General features: G+C 44.7%; 1 protein-coding gene across 4 annotated transcripts; it reads right to left on the bottom strand.

Annotated features, from left to right (window-relative positions):
• Nucleotides 1-9,357: 9,357 nt before the first annotated feature.
• Nucleotides 9,358-26,652, bottom strand: FUT10 (fucosyltransferase 10). Of its 4 annotated transcripts, none has more exons than XM_068667185.1 (6): nucleotides 26,258-26,652; nucleotides 25,853-25,961; nucleotides 24,396-24,608; nucleotides 21,899-22,181; nucleotides 17,281-18,116; nucleotides 9,358-15,491 (listed from the first exon to the last, which is right to left on the bottom strand). In XM_068667185.1, exons 3-6 carry the CDS (start codon nucleotides 24,474-24,476, stop codon nucleotides 15,267-15,269), a joined length of 1,425 nt encoding a protein of 474 aa, XP_068523286.1. In that variant the 5' UTR covers nucleotides 24,477-24,608; nucleotides 25,853-25,961; nucleotides 26,258-26,652; the 3' UTR covers nucleotides 9,358-15,266. The 4 variants fall into 4 exon arrangements, with proteins under 4 accessions (XP_068523286.1, XP_068523285.1, XP_068523287.1 ...); XM_068667184.1 differs by having other exon boundaries at nucleotides 25,853-25,990; XM_068667186.1 differs by lacking the exon at nucleotides 25,853-25,961 and having other exon boundaries at nucleotides 24,396-24,605.
• Between the last annotated feature and the right edge of the window lie 702 nt (nucleotides 26,653-27,354).

Consider the following 27,354-nt stretch of genomic DNA (forward strand, 5'->3'; position numbering starts at 1 on the left):
CTGATTTCCTGATAACATTTGATAAGCCAGGCATCCCTGGTTCTTGTGGGCAAGTTTTCCATCTCTCACATGCCAGCCATCTCCCTCCTTAGCTTCCCTACTGAACCACATAGGACAATGAGGGGGATAGGAACATAGCTTTTCCATTTCTTCCCCAGCCCTCCCCACAGAGTAGGAAAGAGGCTGGGAGAGGACACAGCCAGGACAGCTGGCCCAAAGAGGACACAGAAACCTCCCCGGCCATGTAATGCCATGCTCAGCAATAAAACTTCAGGAAGTTTTTCCAAATTATCCATTGCTGGCTGGGCACCAGTTTGCTGGTGGTGAGTGACTGCTTTTGCATCACTTGCTTTTTTGTCTGTTTTTTTGTTTGTTTGTTTTTGGTTTCCCACATATTAGCCTGTCTTTATCTCAGTCCAGCAGTTTTTCTCATTATAGCCCATCTTCTCTCCCTCATCCCACTTAAAGTAAAATAAGCAGTTGGCTGGGTGAGGGCTTAGCTGCTGGTCAGAATCACCCCACCACATTCCTCTTGCAGGCTCCCAAGCTGTTTTTTCTCCCTGGAGTAGGCATTTACTGAGTCCAGAAGTAATATATCCACACCTTATTCTGAGAAGACACTGACCCAATCACAGCAGGTAGTTCAGTCTGCCGCCATTATTAACTTTTCCTAAATTTGCAGCCTCTCTAACCCCTCTCAGCATTTTCTCTTTCTGATCAGAGGCCAGCAGAATAAACCCCATATTACCTACCTGTCATGCTGTTCCTTGGTATTTCCAGACACAAGGCTCCTACAATGCTTGCCTTTGCCCAAACTATTGCAATGTCACTAGACTTTTTTAATCCTTTCCATGTGGTGCTGTGCCCCTCTAGTGCACCCTGCTGCACTGAAGTTGGTTACCACATGAAGCTGGTAACCTGTCAACAACATTTTTCACTAATTATCTCCCTCCCACCAGCTCTGGATGCCTGTCAATGTGGGAATGACTTTGGAGGTCAAACATTTTATTTTTCATGTTTTCAAGCCTCCGGCATTAGTGTAGAGGCTCTCATAAATTTTGCTGTCACTCTGTCTCTTGGCATATGCCCATGAGCTGGAATTTCAGGTAAACTAATTTGTCTTTTTCATGTGATTGTTCTCTCTGTTTCTCTGCTCATCCTTGCTCAGACACAACAAATACAAGTCAAATCTACCCTGCAGCTCATTCTGAGCAAGGTGCTTTTTCTCGCCCGCCAGCTTTTCCCCAGCTTCACGCTGATGTACTCTTCTATGACCGTCCTCTTTTCCTGTGCCAGCAGGCAAGCTCTGTTACAAAAGTGGACAGCCAGTCCTTTCTGCACAGCCTCCCCATTTCCTGAAAGGCTTCCCAGACCCTTACAGCCTACTTCTTCCCACCATCACCTCACCCACAATTTCTGGCTCTAATTTCTCCCTGACTCCTCAGCCTCACACATGACACTGGATTTGAGAGATTTGTATTTGAGCTGCTGGGGAGATCAGATCTCAAGTTTTGGCTATGAGACAGCAATGTTCATTTCCCCCCAAAATAGGGTGGCTTAAACAAACAGTGGCCTGAAAATAAGACCCACTGCAATGTTGCAAAGGAGTCTTCCTCAAAATGAACAGGTGTTGCAACAGCCTAGATACCCAGAAGGCTCCTGATAATTCTTGGCCTGGCCCTACTGATGAAGGTGTGGCCTCACAAACATGCTCTCCATTGTTAGGTTTGCATCTCCTTGTAGAGTTCTTTGATTTCTTCAAGGACATCTGTGAGCTAAGCTGTCTGAAATTGTTGTGACAGCAGCTGGAAGGGCACCTTCAGCTTTTTAGCAGCCTAGAATGATGCTGTGCAGAAAGCTTCTAGGACTGCTCCTTGTCTCTTCAGCTCCATAGCACCACAGATCTCTTTTATGGGATTGCTAGAAAACCTCAAGAGAAGAGCTGTGGTCCGAATGGACTCAAGCAGTGGAGTGGGGCTCAGTTCAGTCTCTTTTAAGAAACACCAGGGGCAGTGTCAGGATGCTCAAGATTAATGAAAATAAAGAACACAACAAACAAACGAGAACACCTAAATGCCAAGTCTGTCTCTTGTATTTATTTCTCCAAGTTATTTTTCACACTCTCACAATAAGGTACAGCAGGAAACTGTCTGTAGGAAGCTGTCTCTGACCGTGCATGCTGCAAAGTGTGGCTGAGGCACCCCTGGCATTACGGAGAAAAATCTTGTTTAGCAGGAAAGTAACATGGAGACGTGGGATGGCTTGCATAGACAGCAGAAGAGGCAATCCTGAAGAAACATGGAAGATGACTGCCACCAGGACAGCAGGGCAACTGCAGCAGGAGAACCAATTAGTCAGTCTTTCCCTTCCACCTTGCTATGGCACTGGCACCAGTAAGGAGTAGTCTTTCATGTCCAGCATAACCTATAACTGTTCTTTATTTCTTGTCTGCTGTCTTGTTTCCAGCTTATTTAAGGGAAATTTACTTGACTCTTTTGCTAAACCGAGAGCAGGTTTTCTAGCTGAGTCCCTTGTGTGCTGGAGCTCTGTGTGCATGCTCTTGCAGAAGCTGATACAAGCTGATACAACACTGATTGTGGAGCTGAAGGGCTGGAAAGAAGGGAATGGAAGAGAGAAAGGAAGAGAGAAAGAAAGGAAAGAAGAAAGGAAGAGAGAAAGGAAGGAAGAGAGGAAGAGAGAATGAGAGGACGAGGACGAGAGGAAGAGAGGAAGGAAGAGAGGAAGGAAGGGAGGAAGAGAGGAAGAGAGGAAGAGAGGAAGAGAGAATGAGAGGACGAGGACGAGAGGAAGAGAGGAAGGAAGAGAGGAAGGAAGGGAGGAAGGGAGGAAGAGAGGAAGAGAGGAAGAGAGGAAGGAATTTTGGATGGTTTGGAGCAGATCCAAATAAATTTGCCATTTATTAGGCTTGCTTCACCTGAGGCAACTCCAAACGCATTATAGAACAGGTTGCCTAGAGATGGAGCCATCATCCTGGAGATACTCAAAAAGCCACCTGTACTTGATCTAGGTATTTTAGACAACCTGCTCCGGACCTTCCTGCTTGAGCAGAGAGGTTGGATGAGGTGACTTCCAGAGGTCCCTTCTCACCTCTATAACTCTGTGATTCTGCGAGGCTGGACAGTGCTTGGTGCCCCAAGGAAGTGCTCCTCCACTGCCACCGCAGCTGCTTCCATGCTGCCACAAGGTTGGCTGGGAACCTCCCTCAGCACCTCAATGGGAAGTCAGAGGGAATGCCAGCCTTTCCTTTCTTTTACTAGAAGGTAACAAAAAAAATTGTTTGCTTACTTTTTTTTTCACTTATGCATGCGTAAAATATGAACACTTTTTCTTTATAAAACAAAACATATTTGAAAATTATTTAAAGGCAAGTGAGGAGAGTCTAGTTCTAAAAAGTAGGGCTGTTATTTGAAGGAGAAAAAAAAAAAAAAAAAAGGACCAGTAGAAATCCTTATCTATGCCCTGAAGAAGGTGAGTTTTGAAAAGCTAATATCAGCTTGCAAGAGCGGCCACTTCCAGAGGTGCAAAGAGATCGTCTCCATGTTCTGGAGCAGTAACTTGGCTTGCTCAGAGCTGAAAGTGGGAGGTAAAAGGAAGGGCAGAAAAGTTTAATTTTCCTCTTCTAATCTGTAAGTATAAACAAGATGTAAAATGAGATTTATTTCTTTTAAAATCTTGAAGGTCGTTATGACCAGAAGCTAAATTCAAATCACTGGATAAGGATCATATTACTTTTGTTTAATGAATCACTTAGTTTTAAATGCTGGACATGTTTTGATAAACCTCCTCTTTTGCAGTATGCCTATAGTACTTTTATGTAATTACAACTGGGGACTAACCGAATCCCAGTTCTCTTCCAGAAGCTGTTTAACCAAAATCACAAGAAAGAGCCATTAACTCGGAATAGCAAATAGGTCTTTGTCATCCTCCAGCATCATAAAGAAAGTAAAAATTATTAATCTGAATAAACATTTTAAACTATGCAGCTGAGTGAAGAATAGCTGCGGGTTCTGAGTGCATTCCCTGCACAGCCAAAATCTGTGTTAGATCATATCAGCAAATGAGAATCAGACTTTCTCAGAGGAAACAAAAAAAAATCCTGAAAGCCCACACATAGCAAAAATGTAACCGATGATTTAAATGGAAGTTCCTTGCTTTTTATTTAAATCATGATTAAATGTGATGTTTTAAATCATCCTAATAAATGACTTTCCCCTTTGTCAGGACTCTCCTTATTAAACTGACACATCCAGATTCTCAGTCAGAAAGGCTCAGCTATTAGTCAACATAGGCCTCCTGAAGGAAGAGGAAAAAAAAAAAAGCTTTAATACTGCCTCCCCATCCCCCTCTTTTTCATCTAATTTAATTTTCGTCTATAGATTCTATCACAGACACCCGGCTTCTTTGTCGTAAGGCATGTGTCACCTACAGTTAAAATCACAGTGAGCAGAACAGGGATTGCCCAGAGCACACAGTAAAGATGTATATTAAGAAAAAGCAGAGGAAGGTCATACTTTGCATATATTTTTTTTAAGATCTATGTCTGTGTGAAGCCTCCCTCCCACTCAGCATTGCCTTTTTGTGGTTCTCAAACCAAAAGAGACCAAGTATTCCTGCTCAACCTTCTCCTGAGGCTTGTGAATTAAAGTTTTCCGTGAGGCCTCCTTTCCAGCCTTAATCAGGAGGCCCATGGCATGGTAGGAGAGGACAACAGCATGTTTACTTGTGTCATTTGTATGCCCATATCTTTGTTTTAGCAGATGCTCCGCCAGTTCCTTTTGCAGGGGAGGAGAGGGGGCAGCTCCAGATACTCCTCAGGATTGAAAAAAAAAAAAAAAAAAAAAAAAAGATGCCTTTTGGTGGAAGAGAGGCAGTTGTCAAGGCACTCCTGCTCCTACCTGCCTCAATACCCTCATCAGGGTACCAAATCTCCAGGAGCTTTTACTCTAGTGCAGTATTGCCCCAGTCTGTGAGGGCCCTTGTAAAAGCTCTTCCCCACCCCTAGCCCTAGTAGCTTCTAATACATTGTTCTTCTAAGGAGCTTTTAAATACTTTTAAGCAAGCTTCATCTGTCTCTGAAATTCTGTTTCTTCTGAATAATTTAGTGCATGTCTGATAGCAACTGATAGAGGAGGTGATCTCTGTAACTTCGTAAAAAAACACCTACTCCTTTCAGCACAGAGTCTAGCTGGAGAACTGTGACTAGCGGTGTTCCCCAGGAGTCGGTGCTGGGTCTGGTCCTGTTCAACATTTTCATCGACGACCTTGATGAGGGAATAGTGTGTGCCCTCAGCAAGTACGCTGATGACACAAAGCTGGGAGGAGTGGCTGACATGCCAGAAGGCCGTGCTGCCATTCAGCGAGACCTGGACCGGCTGGAGAGATGGGTGGGAAGAAACCAAATGAGATTTAACAAGAGCAAGTGTGGAGTCCTGCATCTGGGAAGGAACAACCCAAAGTATCAGTACAGGCTGGGGGACGACCTGCTGGAGAGGAGCTCTGAGGAGAAGGACCTGGGGGTCCTGGTGGACGACAGGCTGACCATGAGCCAGCAGTGTGCCCTCGTGGCCAAGAGGGCCAACGGGATCCTGGTGTGCACTAAAAGGAGCGTGGCCAGCAGGTCAAGGGGGGTGATCCTCCCCTTTTACTCTGCCCTGGTCAGGCCTCACCTGGAGTACTGTGTCCAGTTCTGGGCTCCCCGGTACAAAAAAGACAGGGATCGCCTGGAAAGAGTCCAGCGGAGGGCCACAAAGATGATGCAGGGCCTGGAGCATCTTCCCTATGAAGAAAGGCTGAGAGACCTGGGTCTGTTCAGCCTGGAGAAGAGAAAACTGAGAGGGGATCTCATCAATGTGTATAAATATCTGAAGTGTGGGAGACAGAGGGATTTGGCCAGCCTCTTTCCAGTGGTTTGTGGGGACAGGAGAAGGGGTAATGGCCACAAGATGGAGCACAGGAAGTTCTGCACCAACATGTGAAGGAACTTCTTCATGGTGAGGGTGACGGAGCACAGGAACAGGCTGCCCAGGGAGGCTGTGGAGTCTCCTTCTCTGGAGATATTCAAGGCCCATCTGGACACCTACCTGGGCAGCCTGCTCTAAGGAACCTGCTTTGGCAGGGGGGTTGGACCCGATGATCTCTCAAGGTTCCTTCCAACCCCTACAATTCTGTGACTCTGTGATTTAGTAACCTTTAATTGTTGACTTCTAACTCACATTTTGTGATGCAACTTAAGGTGTTATTCCTTTTCACTGAGGGTCTACTACACTGTGTTTTTACTGCTTTTAAATACATAAATAGAAAATAAGAAAAACAGAATGGATAAACCCTGTTACATAGTATGCATCTTTGTCACATGCATGGAGTGCCAACACATAGGGGAGATGGAAAAGGACGTGCCAGGGAACTCTGCAGATTACAGTGACAGACAAGAAACCAGCACCCAGAAACTGAATTGAGCATAGGAAGGCAAAAGTTGGTTATTTGTCAATAACCAACACCATGCAGAAACAGGGCTGTCCCTCCCTGCATAAGCCAGGGAAGATGGGCCAGACGTTACTGACTTGGTGGCACAATCCAGGCTGCAGTCATAGAAAGTAGTTTAACCACAAATAAAACTTCAAGAAAGCAGAACAAGGATCAGTCACATGGCAGTTTGATCCTAGGTGGGATGCCAATATGAATATCATAACATCACCTATGACCTGCAGATTCTTTTTATAAAAAGAGAACTCTATAATGTTAAATGCTTGCAGAACAACGCTTACCTGTTTTCTTTATTCATGTAAAAAGAATTAGCATTAATATACTGAATCATATTGATTTGACACTACAATATTACTGATGTAAAACTCCTGGTTTAGTACTATTGAGCTGATTAATAAGCTGCAGATAACTGCCTCTCTGAAGGAAACCTAGACACTTGTAAACACAACCTCTCAAAATCAGCCTTGTTAATAGCATTGTCTGGGTTTTCCATTTCCTTTTCCTCCTTTTATGCTTTTCTGCTGTCACAGATGCTGTTGTTTTTCAGTTAGCCTACTGTGCAGGCATCCAGACAAGACTGCAGTGGACTGAATGTATTACTTTTAGCTGCTGTTTCTTGGAGCTTAGGGCTTTTTAGAATGATAAGGGGAGGGACGTACCTGTAGGCCCTTGGGTGCCATCAGCACCGTTGGACTCAGTCCTGTGTTGTGTCAGGCAGGCAGTGCAGAGTGCACACGTCTATCACAGGCAACACACCTGGCACCAAAGAGGCATCCACAGCAATATAAGGCTCGTGCCATACAAGCCCTGTCTTGACTATGGCCATCTCCTGGAGAGGAGTTGGGGAACGGTCACATCCTTTACATCCTTCTTCTGTAGTAGCATAAAGGTATCACAATGTTTGGTATGAATTTGCAAACAACCATTTGAAATGGTTGATTGATAATTGTTCGAGGACTTTTTGAATCTGATATAATGACAGCTTTCTCCTGTGCTGTACAAAAAGGATCTCGAGGAGAGAGCACCACAGGAAAAGCCGAACAGTCCTGCCCACATTTGCCTGGGCTCCTTGCCAGTGGGGTGTCCCTAACATCTTGCCCATTTGTTCCTGAAGTCTAAAATTTGATTCACTTCTCATCCTCATAAGTATTTGGGCTCATCATTCCCATGACTGTGTATCATGGGAAATTAAACAGAGCTTCAAGAAAGTTCTTCAAAGCACGCTTGAGTGTGCCTATGCTTCACAGAAGGGCTTTGCTAAAGGATTCTCTAGGCTGACAGAGCAGGAACCACAAGAGACCAAGTCATAAGCTGTTTCTCACATGAATACATTTTACTTTTTCTGCCAAGATACTGCCCAAAGGAGAGCTCCTCCATGTTTACCCATGAGCAAGATGCAGAGTTCGCACCCTGCCCTAGGAGATGTGCACCGTTTTCAAGAAGCATGCAAGCTACCAGCAGGACCAAAACCACGAGAAAAAAAAAAGGTCGAAGGGAAAGAAGTCCTTGTCTGGGACAGCTGCGGTGTGGCAGCGGTGCTCTGCATTGCACTGGCACCTCGTGGCCCTGCTGGAAATTGCACCTGCTGACTGGCGCTGAGTCGAGCACCCGCTCCCTGCCCTCTGCAGAAACGGGAGGTGTGGAGTCACCGGAGGGGCTTTTGCTGAATTTATTTTTTTTTTTTCTTTTCTGCTCGGGGTTAAATATTGATGATGGTTCTGAGGATGCGGTTGGCTGAGGCATCATGGATGTGAATTCAGGCTAATCGACACAGGATGTATTGACCATGAAATGCATCCGCAGGGCTGACTCAGTCCTGTCATCTCTCAAGGTTATGTTGTCCCGTCTGTTAATGAGTATATGGGCCAACTTCAGCAGCCCTGCTGCTGTTTGGGACAAGGGGAGGTTGATGCACTGCACTGTATTTCAGGCCCCCTGTATCCCCCACTATTTGTGGCAGAACAAAGGATAAACTCCATATCTCATATTTAGGTATTTCTGTTTTTCTGTCCATTAGGGGACTGGAGCTTGCTCCTGAGTCCCTTGCTCTTCCCTCAGAAGATCTAACACATAATTTCCTGTGGGGAAATGTTGCAAAATCCCATGCTGTGCCGTGACAGTCCTAGGCAATTCTGTGCAAAGCCAGGAGCAACATAGGTAAAGGAGAAGTCAATGTCATTGGGCTGAGATTTGTCACCACATTGCCAACAGCACTCCCTGACATAACACCTTTGCCCTTGTGATACATGGGTGTACTTGGGTCAAGCAAAAAAATGGTACAGGTACAGGTACAGGTATAGGTACAAAAAACGACAAAAAGATCAAATGCAAGATATCTGCTCTTACACTTCTTAGCCAATATATTCTCTGCATCTAGAATATAAACCCTAAAAAAAAGAGTCACGATTTCCTTCCAAAGCTTTGGAGTCCTGGGGAGTGTGCTTGCCCAGTAGGAACCAGCATAAAAAGTTGCTCTGCCTGTCTGAGGGCACTCATCTCCTCCTGGGGCAGGCCAACCATTCTGAAACAAGAGTAAGCCTTAACTTTGCTTGCCCAGGGACATCCTAAAAGCAGAGAGGTGGGCTTCAGCTCTAGCCATTAGACCTCTCAGACAGATGAAGAAGGGCTTACGTTTTATAGTTAAATTTTATTAGGTGAGGAAGGGGTATTTTCTAATCAGAGTTTGAAATTACTTCCAGTATTAGCTATTTTTTCTTTATACTGTTCCCATCTCCTGGAGTGGATCTTCTTGGGTTTCTGTGGTCTTTGCACAAAATACACAGCACGGAGAAAAAGGATGTGTTTTTGCTGACTCAGGGAAAATGGCAAATGACCAAATGCATCAGTCAGGAACAGTGAGTAATCACTTTAAATGCAAACAACTGTTAGCAGCACATTTTAGCACATTAATAATTCACACTCCACATAAAGTTTAATTTATTTAAAGCGAGAGTTCTGCAGCATAGTTACAAAAGGCACGCATGATCCTGGGGATAAAGGATCCGTAGAGAGGCTATGACTCCCAGGGAGCCAAGCCCAGGCTGCCAAGCCTCTTGGTTTTATCACAGGTCTTGCTGTACAGTTTGTGCAATGTCTCTCTCAAACCTCCAATGGCTGGAACAGGTATGCAGTGTGAGATAATGTCTTTACCCACGTAAAGACAAAAAGGGATTCTGAGGCCTACCAATACTGAAGAAATACCTGAAACTGCAAATTGTACACAGCAGAACACTCTGGTATGTCCCCAGCAAAGTCTAAAAAATGCAGTTATCTTCCAAATATCATGAACCTGGAAGTCTCATTGTATGTATTATCATAAACAGAGCTGGCTCTGCTTAGGCTTCCCAACATGTGCATGTATTTGTAGTCTGCGTCAGTCCCCTGAGCCTTCTTACTCCTCCCAGCCTGGGGAGCCTTGGGACCACAGATCTACTTCTCCAGGGGACCAGCAGGTTGTTCTCCACTCTATTTCCACACAGAGAAATACTGGCAGGCAATATGCTGCCTCTCGTTATTTATCATGGCTTTTTGTGTATAAAAGACTTCCAGACTGGCAAGTCAGACACCCCATGAGTGAGAAGTGACAGATGTTTCCACTGCTCTTGGACAGGAGGGCACAGACCCTTTTGGTGGTGCTGTTCCATGGACTTTCACTTCACTCCAGGTTCAGGATGGACAGCAGCTAGAGGGAAGGTTGAGAAGAAGGTAACCATTCAGTGTATTTGTTTCTGTGTGTGGTTTTGGGATGGAACTGGGGATATAAAAGGGATGGGGTCTCTTGGGCTTGGTGGTGTCCCAACTTCCCATAATGTTTTAGAGCAAGCAAACGGTTTTTAAAAATACCAGTTGCACACTTGATAATCTTCAGGTGAGTTTTCCCTGTGGAATAGGTGTACCTATATTAAATAAGCTTGCTTTCAAGATTTTTCATTGATTACATGCAGAACAGCTGTCTCTGTGCCCCATCATTTTCCAACGCCTGGCAGCCAAGAGCTCAGCAAATGGCTGTAGGTTTTTAATAATTAATTTAATTACCCTGAGTTCAGGAGAAACTAAAAACAAGGTCTCAAAGTTTGGACTAGATGACCTTAGATGTCTTTTCCAACCTGGATGATTCTACGATACTATAAAACAATTGTCTAAAAACAATTAACTCGGACTGCCAGCCAGCACAACACAGCAGCATACATTCACACCACCCCACCTTACCTGGCCTTCCATACTCCTTGCTGGAAAAAATGCTCATGTGAGGAGTAATTCAGATGTGCTCTCCCTTTGCATTAATTGCACAGAAAGAGCTTACTTTTTCCCCAGTCTGTTTTTCTGGACAGTCTGCAGAACTGTGCTGTATGTGGCAGTATTATGCTTCCCACATTCACCTCTTGCACATGCAGTGATTGCACGCTCTTCTGTAGAAGCACACCACAACCCACATTGTATTTTGTGTTAGGCTGGGACCATGCCGCCGACAAAACAGACTATCATACACTTTGCAAATGTGCTTTACTGGCGTCAAGTTCTTTGGCTTTCATTAGTGCCTGCCACAAGCAAGTGTTTGGCTTTGTCTCTCAGCAAAATGCTGAATGAGGGAGGAAAGCTAGGGTTTGACCTCTGAAGATCACAATGCATAGTTGTGCACCCACAGCATAGGATCAAGACCTGTCTTGCATTGAAATGAACACAGTCAAAGTGCTCCTTATGTTTCATTTCTCCAATTGCTTTCCTAGTTGTTGGCTTGCTGCTCGTTCTCTGAGGTGAATACTCCATTGTTTCCCTAATGTATGCTCAGTGCAGCAATCTCATATGATCTGCTCCCACCTGCATTAACACCCCCACCCCACCAAGCCCTGTAAAGGAAATGAAACAAAGCAAGTAGGCTGGCTAGTGTCAGTGCTAATGACATTTTTGAAGGGCAGGAAAAAAAGAAAAAATCTGAGAAAAACTTATTGAGTGGTCAGAGTTCAAAGGAGAGAGGAAATTCTGGGTCTGAGGCCTGCTCATGCTTGGGATCACAGTGATGTGGTGTGTGCACCCTGGGGTGCTGCAGGGGTTGGAGGACAGCCGAGGAAGGCAAGGAGAAAGCAAAGCACAACAGGTAGAGGACGGACCAGACTGCTTGGCTCTGCTGTGCAGCAGGGGATGGGGCTGCCAAGGTTTTGCAGATAGAAGTCAAGGGACTGACCAACACGTGTGTTTCTGCAGGGGCATCTGCTGAGGTCCAGCTCACCAAGGAGGGGAAGCAACTCTTAGGAAGTTTAAGGAAGCCTTGTGATGGTAGAACCAGGGGCACTTTTCCCACTCACAGTAGTTGGTGAAAAGGTCCCTGGCTGTTAGAAGAAAATATCCACTGGGAGCAGAGGGCAGCCATACCGCAGGTAGAGCATCTTCCCCATGGAGACAGAGGGGATGCTGCATCATGGCAGGGCATGCAGGGCAGGTGTGGTTATGCTGGGAGGGTTGGCCACAGCACAATAATTGTCCAGTAGCTCCACAAAAACAAGGCAGGGCAAGACTGAGACTGAAAATGAGTGCATGGGTCAGGGTCAGCAAGGTGGCCAGACATGGGCATGGTGCAGCACAGCCCAGGCAGGTGCCTTGGCAAGGGCCCCACATCAAAATCAGCTCTTTAGTGGGGCAGGTCCCAGCTGAGGCTTCTCCCAGCTCCTTCTCATGCTTACCGTAGCTGCTTCCCTGCAGCCTAACACCATGTTATCACCACACTGGGTCTGACCTAGCCTTAAGCACAGGCAGCCAAACTCTATGGAGACAAGGGAGGAGGGTCAGACCTCTGGCACAGTGGAAGCGAAATGATTAAATGTAGTAAAAGTCTGCAGTAAAGGGGAAAATCCCTGTGTATTCTCTCCCTGCACAACCAGATGTCATGGATGATAGGAGTTAGGAGGATGCAGGTACACCTGAAGGAGCTGGTAAAAGGAGGAAGCTACAAGCAGAAAGGCCATGGGAGAGCAGCAGAAAGGGTGAAAGCAAGCCCTGCTCCCATTCATCTATGCCCCAATTCTGATTTCCCTTCAGGACAGGAAGAAGGAAGATCATGTCCAAAGCTGGTATCTAAAGCTGCCTCATTACCCAGGCTCTCCTAACCATGCCAGGACTGCTGTAGACTGCTGTCCCGTCCTGGCTACGATTACAAATCTGCGCATGACAGGAAGGCTAGCAAATCAGCTGGAAGAATAATAAAAGAGAGAGAGAGAGAGACTGGACAGCTGCTTTTGATTATTCTTTCTCAGGGCAGTAGGGGGAGAAAAGAGATTGACTTAAAATTCATGGAAAGTCTGTCTTACACTTGATTAGCCTGTAGAAATCATTGCCATGATATACATGTATTCACATATTCTAGGGTGATCACTAAAACTTCCTTCTGCCCAGCATAGGAGAAAAGGCTGTACAGGGTGATTAAAACCAAGAAGCCAAATTTAGGTTGCTCTGAACTAGCCTGTGGAAGCCAAGAGTTTATGCTTACCCTTTAGAAAGGCTGCATCATGAGAGAACCTTGAGAGGATGAGTGGCAATTATACCACAGTGCACCCTGAGCCAACCAGGGGACTTGTCTTTCTTCTGCATATAGTAGTGGATGAAGATGTTACCTCTTCTGAAACACATGCTACTAATCACTTTGAATTTGAGAATTTGAGAATTTGAGTTGTAAACCAGTTATTCAGCATTAATTTTCTTCCCACTCCACAAAGGTAAAATCAGGGATAATGTATCTTAGACTCTTTGAGATAAATATGCCTCAATTTTAGATCACACCTAGCAGATTGCTCAGGAACCTCAGGGTCTCACATTCCACCAGGGAAATAATAAAAATAAATTACTTAATTAATTAATTAAAATAATAATAATAATAATAATTAAAAAAAAAAAAAAAAAAAAAAAAAAAACATCTTAATTTGTTTTTAAACAAGTCTGAGGTCTTTAAACAACCTGGCTTGAGATTTTTGGCACAGCAGAACAAGACACAAGAAGATAGTCCCTCGTTCTGCAGATGTTCTGTGCCATCTGGGGAGGAGAAGCAGAAATTCTTGGTGATGGGCTGCAATTCATCAGTTCCCTTTGAGAACGCTGTAGGCTTTATATTCAATTCTAGGTCTTGACTGAAGAAAGCCTCTATGTCTATTGTTAACACCACATTCTTGACGGCCTGCTTTATTTGTAGGGATTACTATCACTTGTATTGTAGACCAATGGGGAAAGAGTTTAAGACATATCTGTGTCTTAAGGTTCTGTGTGCCGCACTGGCAAAACAATGGAAGAGAGATTTCAGTGAGACTGTTTTGCTATTCAAAAATAGCTATGTGGTCATATAAACAGAGTCCAGTGCTGTATGCTTTGTAGCCACAAAAATGCTGCCTTCTGCTAGATTGAAAAGTAACTAAGAATTCTGCAGTTATTTGGTGAAGAAATTTCAGGCAAGGAAATTTTCCCAAGGTAAGTGAATTTTGCACCTGAATTTCATGGTGTAAATGCTATTCACTTCCTTTATCATTGCTACCCATTCACAAAGCAGCTTGGCAGCAGTCTTAACTTAGCCTGCTACAAGGAACAATTGCATGGAAATGATCAGAAATGTGAAAATCTGCCTTTCCAATGATGTGAAGAATTTCATTAGTAGTTTTATTTTCCACATCATCATAATCCTCATCTGAACAGCTCCACACAGATAATGCCAGCGTGCAACTCCTGTGGAACTGAACTCCTCCACTCCTCCACAGACTGAAGTTGGAAGAACTTGGGATGAAAAATGTAACAGTTTGTACATCATGCAAAGGTATGTCCTTTGGCAAGTGATGACCAATATCACCAATTTTTTATTATTTTTTGTCAGATAAAGTAATTTGGGGTTCTCCATGTTAAAACATGTAGGTTGTTTGCCTGCTTTTCCTTGTGCTTTTTGAATACTTTTCAGCACCAGTTTTCAGTTTTATCCCTGACTTTTCAAAGCCATAATTCCATGTTTATATATGATAAAAAAATTAGTCTATCATCAGAAAGGCAAGAAGGTAAGTGATATTGAGGCCAGCCCTATTTCTGTGGAGTGGAGATATTCATGTGTTCTGCTTATTTTTAGCAGAAGATGGTGGATAAATCTGAGCCAGCACGTTTTTCATTCAATCTGTCCCTGGACACTAACAGATGGTGCTTTCCTGTGCCAAGTACTAATGCACTTTACATTGGCATTCAGTGTCAGGACACAAAGCTCGCCAAGTCCCTGCTAAATCTGCTGATGCCAGGGAAATTGATAACAAACAACTAGCCAGGGACACCGTCCCAATCTTTTCTCTACATCCAAAGCAGCACAGAAGCTGTAGCAGTGTAATGGCATCATCTGCTCTCCAACTCATGGATACCAATGCAGCAAAAGAGGATCCTGGACTGGGGAAGAAAAGGGTCCTGAGGCTATGAACTCAGGCACATACCTAAAGATGGAGGGAGATCCACTCACTTCACAATGACTAGATCTGTGCTTGACACTGGGCCCGGAGAACCTTGATAAACTTGTGCTGCAATGCTAAAACACATGAATTAATGACAATTAGCATACACGCACATACTCCTATCAACCAGGAGGGTGATTCTTCTTCTTAGCATTCCTTATACTCCTTGTGCACTAAGCATACTAAATTCAGTCTTATAGGTCTACTTCCTGTGGTTTACAATCCTACGTACAATAAGGCCACCTGCAAAAAGAAAATTTTGTAGATTCCTCTAAGAAGGTCACTTTGTTTTACAGGCTGGTGCATTTATTCTTTGAATACAAGCATCCAAAATTCTTGAGATGTAAAATTCCTGTTCCTTTCCACCAGCTGCCTCAGTGCCCAGGCTTCCTTCTTGGATTGCTCAAAACTTGCTATCCACATCTCCTGCAGGGAATTCCGGCCAGGGTTTGAAGATGAGAATGAGAAAGCCTCGGGTTTGGGGCAGCTCAGATGGTTAACCTGAGCACTCCACCTCTGAGGTAGCCATCCCTGGCAATGGAGAGAAATAAAAGGAAGGGATTATTCAGGGACCCAGGCAGACATAAAAAAAAAAAAAGGCTCTATGCCATTAAATTATTAAATCATGTCAGTGAATTTACCCTCCCACCATAGGCACTAGCCATGTCGCTGTGGGTGTCCGAGGGGAAGCTCTCCATGAGTTGCTTGGAGGAAGGGCAATCATGCTGACAAGAGCCAGAATCTTATATGAGATCTGGCTGCAAACAGGCAGCATCAGCTAAGCCAATCTGAAATTCTAAAGAAACAAGTTCTACTTACATCATTATATCCCATTTTCATGTTAAATATGCACACATTTCATGAGATAATTTTAATGAGATAAAGACAAGCTATGAATCTGACAAGGAAAGCAGACTGGTCTTCATAGTCTGCTTGACTGGAGAGTCACAAAAGCATGCGTAAGGAATCTCTGTATCTCATCCTTTTTATACCTTTACATGGTTTTATTCCCAATTCAAGAAGAGGACAACTGTCTAGATTTGCACTGGATTCATCTAGGACAGCTTGGGTAAATGTAATGTAAATGCTTAATGGGTTGCACTCCCCATCACTTCAGTTCACCCTAACAATTTCTAATGTTTTCTTCCCCGGCTGACTAGTTAGTGTACTGCTCATATTGTCACCTGTAAAAATAGGGCCTAATAGGTATAGGACAACTCTAGGGTACTATAGCCATTAGTCAGTTCCATTATTGGGCACAAAAAGGTTGTGTGTTTTTTTTGTTTGTTTGTTCATTTGTTTGTTTGTTTTTCCATCTATGCTGATAATTGAGCCTGTGAAGAGCTTTTTAAAAAAATGGTTCTTGGTACCTAAACCTAGAAACCTGAAAGGAATATGGTAATTAAAATGAGTATTCACTAACTCAGAGGTGCGTGTGGTGTGAGTTTCTAACTTCATTCTGTAAAAACTGTTACAAGTAATGCTGTTTATACCAGCCCAATCCACCACAATTATCAGGCTCGGGAGACTGAACAGATCATTGTGCCTCTGAAATGGGCTCCTGGTACCACAGCCGACAACCCTACTAGTTTGGTGGGCCCTGAGTGCTGGGCTTCCAGATAGCACAGCCATTTCCAGCTGGTCTCTATCAGCATAACTTCCAAAAGATTTAGACCTGGAGAAACAGGTCCAGTTCCTCTCACTAATGCACAACCTGTCTTAAACATCAATATTTCAATGTTTAGTCACTAAGTATGGCCAGAGAAAATGGCACTTTTTCGCTAAAGGCTTGCATGCATCCACATATACACAGACCCAGAAAATCATAGAGTATTTAAATCAGGAGGGACCTTCAGGAATCATCTAATCCAGTCCCCTGCTCCAAGCAGGTCTGATCAGATCTAATCAAGTGAATCTTAAAAGCCTCTTAAGGGCAGAGATCTCACAGCCTCTCTGGGCAACATGTTCCAGTGTTTGGTAGCCTTCAGGGTGGTCTTCTAAAGCAAGTCAGCAAGTCAGGCTCCTCACTGTAGCCAAATAAAAACCTCCTCCCTGAACAATTCAAGCTTTTTGTTGAGATGACCACCAGCTCACCAGTCACTGTGCATGAGTGCCAGTACTATAGCAGTACAAAGAACACATGCCCTGGCCATGTACTCACACCTTCTGCCAACACCTTTTGGCATGAGGATGCACAACCCAATTACATGGTGATACCAGTGATTGTAGGCTGGCCAGAGATCTGATAATCAAAATTCCTCTGGCAAATCTGAACCTACGGCCATTTTAAAGCCCCCATGAGACACAAAGTCACAAGTACCTTTTCTTCCCTCCTGATGTTTTCCCACACTCTGTTACACACCATGCACTCAAATGTGTCAATGTAATTGTCCTGGGTGATATCTTGCACTCCCCATTTGCGCTCCTTCATCGCTGTAAGCAGCCTTGGATTGGAAATGTCGCCTTTCAGTTTCCATTCCAGGAAGGCCTCATATTCTTGATCATTTTTGTCTAGTGTTTTGATATAGTGGGCCAGCTCCCTAGGGTGTGAAAAACTAGATACCAAGATTGCACTCTTGTTGCTGGGAAGCCAGTCTACAATGCTGGGAGACCCAAAGTACACTGGTACCACTCCCAGCTTCAGTGGCCGCCAGAGCTTTTCAGTGATGTAATCTTCACAGATAGCATTTTCAAACGCAAGAATGAACTTGTATTGTGCCAGTATTTCAAAGAAGTTGCCGTCATCCATGGCAGCTGGATTTCTGAGATGCTGGGGAAGGTCTCTGTTGTGCAGACATTCCCCATAAGAGTCGACTTCGATGTGGCACATCAGCTCACGCACGTAGCTGTCCCGGTCAGAAGGAGGGTTGCAGTCAGACTGCACGTACACGAGTGGTGCAAGCTGCTTCCTCAGGCTGTTCTTCATTTGCAGTGGGATCATGTGCCTCAAGGACTTGAGGACCTCCACACCCTCAAGGTACTGAGTGGTCAGCGGTAGGTGAGAATGACGGCTGAAGGTCGCGGTGTGGTTGAATAAGGTGATAGTTGGTTCGTGGAAAAGTTTGTAGTTGTTTTTTGGTGACTCTTCATGGAAAAGGGCCCAGTCATGATGGTCTTTTCGAGGGAGTGGTAGGCTGTCTATACTGAAGTCAGTGCCTAGACAAAAGCAAATAGTGTTTAGTCTGGCCTTCCCCTGTCATGTCACGCAAGTGCAATATACAGAAATTCGATTTTAATTTAATATCAGCCCTACAGCACTGCATTTATGACATTATAAGGCTGCGCAACAAAGAGAGTAATTCATGCAAAGACAAAGGAATGTGATGACAGATAGAAGCAAATTTGGCAGCAGAAGCATCTAGAGACGGGGGATCAGTAGTTAACATTAAAAATGGTTTACATTCAGGTCATGTTAGTTTAAAGGCCTCTCATTTCAAAGCCTCCCTATTTTGTATTTTACTGCACTGAAGGGAGACTAATAAGATGCTTAATAATCCCCTGGCTATGTAAATAAGGGAACAGATGGCATTTCCTCTGTCTATAATGAGAGGGAAATGGTCACTGCAGGGATGAATTTGATTCTAGTACCAAAACAACAAAAAAAGCTGCTAAAATATTGGATGCAGTTAAGGAGAAAAATCGTAAGAATGACTTGAAGTCTTGGAAAGACATTTTATATAGAAACTTTGGAAGCCAATCTATTTAGTTTATCAAAGTGAAAATTTAGAGATGATGTATCACAGCTGCCTACCAGATACAAACAGCCTGTGGCAAAAGATGGCTCCTCAATCTAGTGGCAAAAGTAGAGAAAGAACCATGTCTAAATGCTGAAAGCAGACCACTGCAGCTGCTTGCACTTTTCTGGAAGGAGAGTGAGCCCCCCACACAATTTAGGAAAACCGTGGAGAAAACTAGAAACCTTATATCAAAGGCTGGTCTGTGCAAACCTGAATTCAAAATACCAAGTCATGAATCAGAACCTTTCTCCCCCTTCAGTAGTGCTGTACTATACTCAGATGTCTAGCCTTTTTTCAGATTAAATGTAAAGCTGACGAATCTCTGCCAAGACACTTCCTCATTCTCTTAGAACTATATTTGGTTTTGACTTGAGTACCAGCAATGAACATATGAAACTTTTAACCTGTTCTGTCAAGCATGTGAGGTTCGTAAACAAACAAAAATAAATAAATAAAAGGAACAACTGGTTTTGAAAACAACACAAACCCCTTTTCTTTGGACAAGTTATTCTACCATCTCCACCTTACTCAAGACCTTTCATTCTATGCTCTACCCTTGATCTCAAACCACAGAGGGGAGGGACGGGGGAAGGGGAAAAGAGAAAGTTAGTAAAAGTAACAAAGAGCTTTCACCTAAAAACTAATATATAAAATTAAAAAAAAAAAAAAAAGCCCAATGATCTCTGTAGCTGCATAAGCCTGCCAAGATGACTCCAAGGGTGACCTTGTAAAACCAATAGAAGATTTCACTACAGCAGTGAAGATGGATGATATCTGCCAGTTGTATAAAAACCTCCTATAAAGAATGATCCTTCAAAGAGCATCAGGTATATTGTTTGTTTGTTTGCTTGTTAGTTTTTTAAGACCACTAAGAATCTGACATTCTGTTTTCCTCTGAAGTGTAGTCCCAAGCCCCAAACACTAAGAGGATGAGGTGCTGTGCCACTCACTGAAAACAAACAAAAAAAAAAAAAAAAAAGCTGTTTGCTTTCTTTGTTTTTGTTGTGTAGTAGCGATGAAATAAGGTGAAGAAAAATGAGAATGAATCAAATTCTTAGAGTAGCTTATGCAGTCTATCTGGTTTTGAAAACACCTTGTTTTAAGAGATGTCCAGAAGAGAAGCTGCAGTGTACATAGACAATAACGAAAGGCTGTGGATTGAAACCATAGCTGTTCAGCTTTGCCTCTTGCAAGAGTTACCTCAAAGAGGTAGCACAGCAGGGGAGAGGGAAGGTAAACACAGAAAAGAATGACACAAGAAAAGGGGTGAGAGAGGGATTGAAGCATAATGTGTAAAACTTATTAAACAAAGAGAGAATTAGGCACAGAGAAAATTAAAGAAAACAGCACAATAGATAAAAGCACACCAAATTGGCTGATTCTAATATAACACTTAATCAATCTCTATCCAGAAAGTAGACAAAAAGATTTTGAGCATTGAAGGGAAAATACCACCAGCATGTTGCCCACCCTGTGAGCTGAAGGAAATTAATGAGCTTATAAAGGGATAAGGAAGGCACAGCAAGACTGCAATTACAAGCAATTTCAACTTGCAAACTACTAATTAGAAAATCTCAGATGTGTGGCAAAGTGCAGGAACAAATGACAGATGCTCTTGGGAGAAGTTCTGTATCTTAGGAGACATCTTTCATTTGGGATTCATACTCTAAGGATTCAACTCTCTGGTGCAGAAAAGCTGAGCATCTCCCTCTACATCAGATCCAGCTCTTGCTGATGCAGTTTTTCTCAGAAGCAACAGCATCGGCAGCTCGTGCTACAAGCAAAACTCTGTGGAGTATGTGATGTTGAAAAGGTAGATTTTGGAGACTAATTTGGAGACTACTCCCAAGGTAGAGACAAAATTGAGCAAGTGGGTGCCATGGTTCACTTCCAGAGGGGAGATGAACTATGTCAACTCCTAACTATGTCCTTTGTCTCTGCAGACTTTAGCATTGTGAGATCATTTATTGTGGTTTAAAAACAAGTAACATTTTTGCATATGTTGACACTTGCCTTTATATGCAGTGCAAAGACAGCATCACTAGAAAAAGAAAAACTACTGGGAAGGTCTTTTGCCCAGTATAAATAACCTTTTGAAAATAAGTAATCATGTCCACAAACCTGCTAAAAATGAACAGTAGTAGTTCTTTTAATGCTGAAGCAGGCAAAGAGAATTGTTGCCAGAGACCAAAAGCACCAGACTTCACAACTTTCACGTGGTGCAAACCTAGCTTTCCTTGTGTTTAATTAGGTCAAGTTCTCATTCCCTCGCTGTTATTCCTTTGCCTTCATGCTTGACCACTATATTAGCAACAGACAATGCTGACCTACTTGGCGCTCTGAAACGATTACTGATGAGAAGTTTTTAGTTTACTGTTAACAACCACATTAAAAGCCCTTATTTCCAGTTCACCTGTGTCTTGAACAAGTGAATGAAAATTCAGGACTCTGTTTTGTTTTGTTTTGTTTTCAGACAAAGGGGCTGAACCTACCAACCACAGAAATTTATTGTCTTTATTTTTCCAACTGAAGTTCTCTTTTCATCTTCAAAGCTATGGTGTGGGGGGAAGAAATTAACAAAATAAAGATGCCTCTTTTGTGTTTTGTTTTTACAGCACAAGTAGTGAGAAGTTTCTTAGGCAGCAGAGCCAGAGCAGCTCAGCATGTTGCACTAGCTGCTGTTCCTTGCGCAGAATCAATGCACTTCTTTCAGTGCTTTCCATTTACAGGCTGCTAGCAATCTCTTGGCACATGCAGCAGGGCAGTTGCACAGTTACCAGTGAGGGCATTATCTTAAGACAAAAGTCTTGCACAAGTGTGACAAAGGCCTTGCAGAACCTCTGCTGGGGGTGATAAGCCAAAAGACTGGGAAAAAAAAAATATGTCCTGATCTCAGACTGTCTTTTCATGACTTGGCAGCTACAGGAAATTATCTTTTCTCCCATAAACAGGGAGCACATGTGACAGGAAAGCAGCATGAGGCAAGACAACAGTCATCCCACAGTTGTGCATGGTCACTTCTCAGAGTCCTTTTGCAGAGGTCTCTGGGCCTGTGATGATAGATTCAGCATCAGGCAAAGTTTAACGAAGTGAGCTGTGTAAGCTTCCTGCTCCTGATTTCCACCTAGAATATTTAATCTCTAAAGAAAAAGAGCTGGACAGGAGGGAAAGTTTCTCCTTTAGAAAGAAACAGCTCCTTACCATAGAACAGAAAAGCTCTTGTCATCTGATTGTGTTGGTAGGTCTTGTTGATAGTAAAGAAGCAAACATCCTCTCCACATTGACCCAGTCTCCCTGTATCTCCAGTCAGGGGAGACCACCAGAGCAGGATGGGGTAATGGTTTGCATCAGACTCTGTCCTGAAGTTGCTGTCAAGTTCGTTCTTAAACTGGAGATCACGTCTCTCCTCAGGCTTCAGTGGACCACTGTGTAAACTGGAGACTACTGCCGCCTTATTCTCTGAATCGCTCAGTTCAGTGATAACCTGCAGGGGAAAAAGCATACATATCACAGCACATCACTGCCATTAGCCAGGACTTTTGCATGGTAAATTAGAGTTCAGACATCAAGCACTATGTAAGCCTCCATGAAGTTTCTGTCAATCAAGGAAGTGGATGCACTTCACTGATTGCAGCCATTGTCCAGGTGATTTATGTCAGAATAGGGAGTACTTCAATATGAATTGGTAAGGTGGAGGCAAAAAGAAATTTCTGTACTGAGATATGGCCATGTCAGACAAAATTTAAGATGACAAATTCTGCTTTCTCTCTGGAAAAAGCATAAAACAGAGGACAGCCCTCCAATAGCAAGGTTTATTCTGGAAATGTGCTGTTAAAAAAAAAAAAGTCATAATGTCTTCACGTCTCTGTGTGGTCATCTGTGCCCACCCTGATTAATTTTTAAACCAATGACTGGATATATCAGTCAGACAGGTCTTAAAGAAAACCTAAATACAACTTGTTGGCCAGGCACAAGAGAAAAATCCCACCTGTATGCAGAGATGTAAAAGACCTGACTGTGCAAACCATCGTGTACAGATCAGAAACCCTGAGAGGAACCTTACAAGATTTCCAACCATAGGAGAACCTCTAACAGGGCCTGCCATCAGTCATGAGACAGAAATCCTCAGAAAGTCAGGCTTCACTAGTTCAGGTGCCTGTGAAACCACCACCCTTTTCTACAGGTTGCACCTTTCATAAAAGTGTCCTGGGGCAGAGAAGTCTGCTGAGGGAGAGTTGGTGAAGAGACAGAAATGGTGCTGGTAGGTGGTGCTGTGGGATACACAGGAACCACCCTTAGCTTCTGTGGGGTGAAGACCTTCCTGCCGCCACGCAAACGGCTTTTTCTGTGTGCATCTCCACAGGCAGAGCCTAGTGCCACCCTAAGAACAGCTGCAAGAGCGATGGGGGAACTCATACCCACCAGACAGCTTTGGCTCACAGCATTTCCACTTTTTGGATGGCTCTGAAGGAGGATATTGGAAAGCAGGAGAGCGTTGTTTACATTAAGTTGGTTGAAAACATTTATCTTCCCTGATAGCATTACCGCACACATTCACTTCACTGTTTGCTATGTCATTCACTCTTACTGTCTAGTAAAATAAACTGATTGTAAGTAAACTAAATAGGCTCTGTGCAACACAGGACACTGGGACAGCACACACAGGAGGCTGTGCAAAGTGCAGCTGCACAGAAAAATACAGAAAACACTCCCACATTGGCAAGTGGACAAGATACTAGCTGCAGACAAGGATTATTTGTCTAGCAGCGTGGTAAGATGCAAATGCAGCAATATAACTCTGATAAGTCTATAGCTACTTCGTGTCCAGGTTTCTCCAGGAACATACTCTTTTTCTGCTTCCAAAATTTGCCCTAGCAGAATTCAAGGAATCTGTGTACTTGTTCAGAATTTCTAGCAGCTTTCTCTGAACTCCTGGGACTTGATACATCCCATCTATACCCGCAGCTCACATGCTGCAGCAGTCCCAGCAGCCAGGCACCGAGTGTCACTGTGCAGTGAACTTGTCAGATGAAAACCCCAAATCCGAACCTGCTTAGCTGTGGAAGTGCAGTGCAGTCACAAAACCTGCCAGTAAAGCTCCTGAAGATTTGCTAGCATTGCTCCCACACTAGGGCAGCCATATCAAACTTTGGATGCCCAGCTTAGGGGCACAGAACCAAAAGTGTCAACACCTGCCCCCACAAAGTCATTCCCATTCAGAGCAAGCAGCTGGCCTGGGAGAGCTTCAGAAATCCATATGCTGGGTCCACTGGCAGTTACCTGAGGTACCAGTCTGAACAACTGCCTCAGTTCAGAGCACAACTGGTATGGAGACATCCCTGGGGCAGATCATGCACTTCTCATGTCTGAAGTTTCTGTAAGTCCCACAGCTGCCAGCCAAGGCTGATTCAATCTATGTAAAAGTTGTTTTCTTCTGGAGTGGTCTGGTACACAACCTGTGAGGAGCTCCTCCAGCAGCTGAGGAGCTGTGCAAGAAAGTCATCCTCTGTGTAATGTCACTTATGGAGCTGCTACCACTACCCTAACAGAGTTGACAGACTTTCTTCAAATATTCCTCTCACAGCAATCTTGTACCAAAAACATCTTTTGTCTTTTATGATCTCTCTCAATTTGCCAAATTTTGTGTCACATGCTGAGTACAACAACACGCATACCCCCTGCCCTTTTTCCCCAGTACCTGGAATGTCACCACGAGGAAAAAGGCGGCTGCAAAGCAGAAACAAGATGCCCACAGTTTCTTCCTCCTCGTCCTGATCATGCTGCACTGTTAGGCCCGCGGGGCACCCACGGACAGATAGAGCTAGGCATCAGGCAGGCCAGCTTGTTGAAAGTCTTCAGCTCTTGCCACAGTGCTGTCCCACTCCATCCTTACTCCTCTTCATGGTGACTGCTGCCAAAAAAAAAAAAGGGTAAAACATCAACAAAGAGTGCTCCTTGAGCATGGTGATTAACTTGATGTCTACCTGTAGCTTTCTGCAGGTGCCAGAACAATGTTTTGAGACAGGCTAACCCTTAGCTAAACCAGAAAGCAGTCTACACAAAATAGCACTCACACACACACTGCCTTCTCCCTCTGCTCAGCCTGGACTTGGGCTTCCCTTCTCTGGCAATCTATATCCATGCTGGTCTCCCTCTCAAACAACCTCGAATGACTCTTCCCCTTCCCTGACACACTTTTTTTTTAGTTTTCCCAGACCATTTTGCTGCATGACGGATGTTACTGAGTGAAAATCCCAGCACCTGACAACCAAAATAGGCACAAATTCCAGTTTCAGATTAAAAAAAAAAAAAAAAAAAAAAAAAAGAGGAAGAATAAGATGAGAGAAAAACACAACTTTATCTCTCAAGGCATAGGATTATAGTTTGAAAATGTGGGTATTCTGAAACTGAAGAAAGAGGAAAAACATACCTTTATTTTTTTTTTAACAAATTGCTATTTTAAAACTCATCTCTTTCAGAGATGTGCTGCTTAGAATTTAGTGTGGTTTTCTACAAAAAGGCATATATGATTGCTTTCCCTCCACATGTGTGTGCCTATCAGCTACCTCCCACATCCCAGTCATGGATGGGTCCCACAGTTACTGCCTGCCCCCTCCCTCTGTGGAGGTAGCAGATAGAGTCCCAAGGCTGGTCCTGCTTCCACTGCAACATGAGTAAATCCCTTTGCATCAGCCACCTGAGGAGCCTCTTCAGCAAAGCCTCACATGAAACAGTGCTGCTGAGTTCTGCTCTGCGTGGGACAGCTGCTTCTGAAGGCTTTGTCTGGGTACTACAGCCTGATGCTGACAGCTCGGTGCCTTTGAAACCAAGTTTCAAAGTCTTCTATCCGCTGTACCTTCCTGCATTACAACCAAAGTAGGGCATCAGGAGGGGAAGGGGCTGAACTCTGATTGCAAGCGTATTAGTGAAAATACTCTGCCACTCAGGGGGGGCAGAACAGTGCATTTAACAGCATACATCTCACCCTGTGCATGGAAAAGGAAGGCTCTGATAGCACACTGAATGCCCCCCTCACTCCCTGCCTGGGTAAAAATGCAGGAATCCTCCTGGGTTTCGGTATTCTTCCAGAGGGGGAACTGCACAGCACGGGTGTGCCCGGGGTCAGACAGGGGGGTCACAGCTTCTCTCTTTCACCTGCAGTGCCCAAACCCGGTGCAGGGGGCTGGTGGTGGCCCACGCCAGGCTCCGTCCTGCCCCAGCCTGGCCAGCAGAGCAGACCTCGCAGCGCCTTCCCACCTCGCTCCTGCCGAGCAGAGGGACCTAAGTAAGGACCTGGGGAGAGAGCAGGACAGCTCACCACATCCCGCTGTGCCGTGCAGCGGAGCAGCCCCCCCGCACACCCTCCCAAACTTCCCACCGGCTGCCCCCGCCGCCTCTGCTCCCAGCCCTGCCTCGCTGCCTTCCCCCCCGCACCCAGCCGCTTTCCCTGCCCGGCTCTCGGCCCGTCCCGGGGGGCTGCAGCCCCGTGTCCCCCCGTCCCCCCCCCAGCTCCCTCGGGCTCCAGCATCCTCCGGCCCGGCGGGCTGCTTCCCTACTTACCCGCAAAAATCCATCCCGCCCGATGTGCCACCGGCCCCGTGCTCTTGGGTCTGTTTTGTTGTTGTTGTTTGATGATTATTTTGTGTGTGTTTGGTGTTTTTTTTTGTTTTTGTTTGTTTGTTTTGCTATTTTTCACTTTCAGTTCGAGCATCCACTTGGGGAGGGGAGCGGGAGGCGGGCGCTGCGCGGGGCCCCGCGGAGGGGCGGCGCGGATCCGCGCCTTCCCCCTTCCTCCTTCCTTCCTCCTCCTCCTCCAAAGCTCCCCCGGCTCCCTGCGGCCACCCGGGGGGCTCGGGGAGGGCCTGGGGGGGTCGGCTCCCCCCGGGGTCCCGAGGGCTCTGCAGAGGAAACGCGGCGGGCCGATGGCACCGGGCGCGCTGCGTCTCCCGGCTGCTCCTCCCGCCGAAATAAAAATAAAATAAAATGATAAAAATAATTAAAAAGTGTGTTCCCGACACTGATTTCTCTAACTGTTAGCCTAGCTTTACTTCTTGCTTTTTTTTTTTTTTTTTTTTTGCTTGTTTTGTTTTGTTTCATCGTTACAACAGTGCCATTATTTTATCCGGTGCTCCCTTCGAGAGGGCTTAGCTCCACTGCGCCAAGCCAGAGGGTTGTCAGGAAAAAAAAAAAAAAAAAAAATGCGTCATGGAAGTTGGGAAGCACTCAAGTGCCTGCTGGCCGGCCCCGTCTCACAGAGAGGGAACATATCCCTCGTCCCTCAGGCTCAGAGCTGAGGCAGGCACCCCGAGCACAAGAAGGGCTACGGCTGCGACGTGCTGCCAGCCTTGCAGGGCATCCCTGCCAGGCTGCGAGTAGTGATCCAGATCAGCTCGGGGTTTCCAGAAGTTGAGACCTTCTTTGTGCAGTTTCTGGCATTTGCTGTTTGTAGGGAAAGATATTTCCCTTAAAATGTTGGTTGTGCTGGCTCAGGGCAGAGATTACGTTTATCCGTTTGATATGTACACATAACCATACGTGTCCATATTTATAACATGGATCTACACAGTAACACATTTGTTTTAATACCAAGGTGTCTGATACCTGCACGTATTTGTCCATAAGTATTTGTGAACAAGATGGGTCTTTAAGGACACTTC

Source organism: Anas acuta, chromosome Z, assembly GCF_963932015.1.
Source record: "Anas acuta chromosome Z, bAnaAcu1.1, whole genome shotgun sequence".
Lineage (NCBI taxonomy): Eukaryota > Metazoa > Chordata > Aves > Anseriformes > Anatidae > Anas > Anas acuta.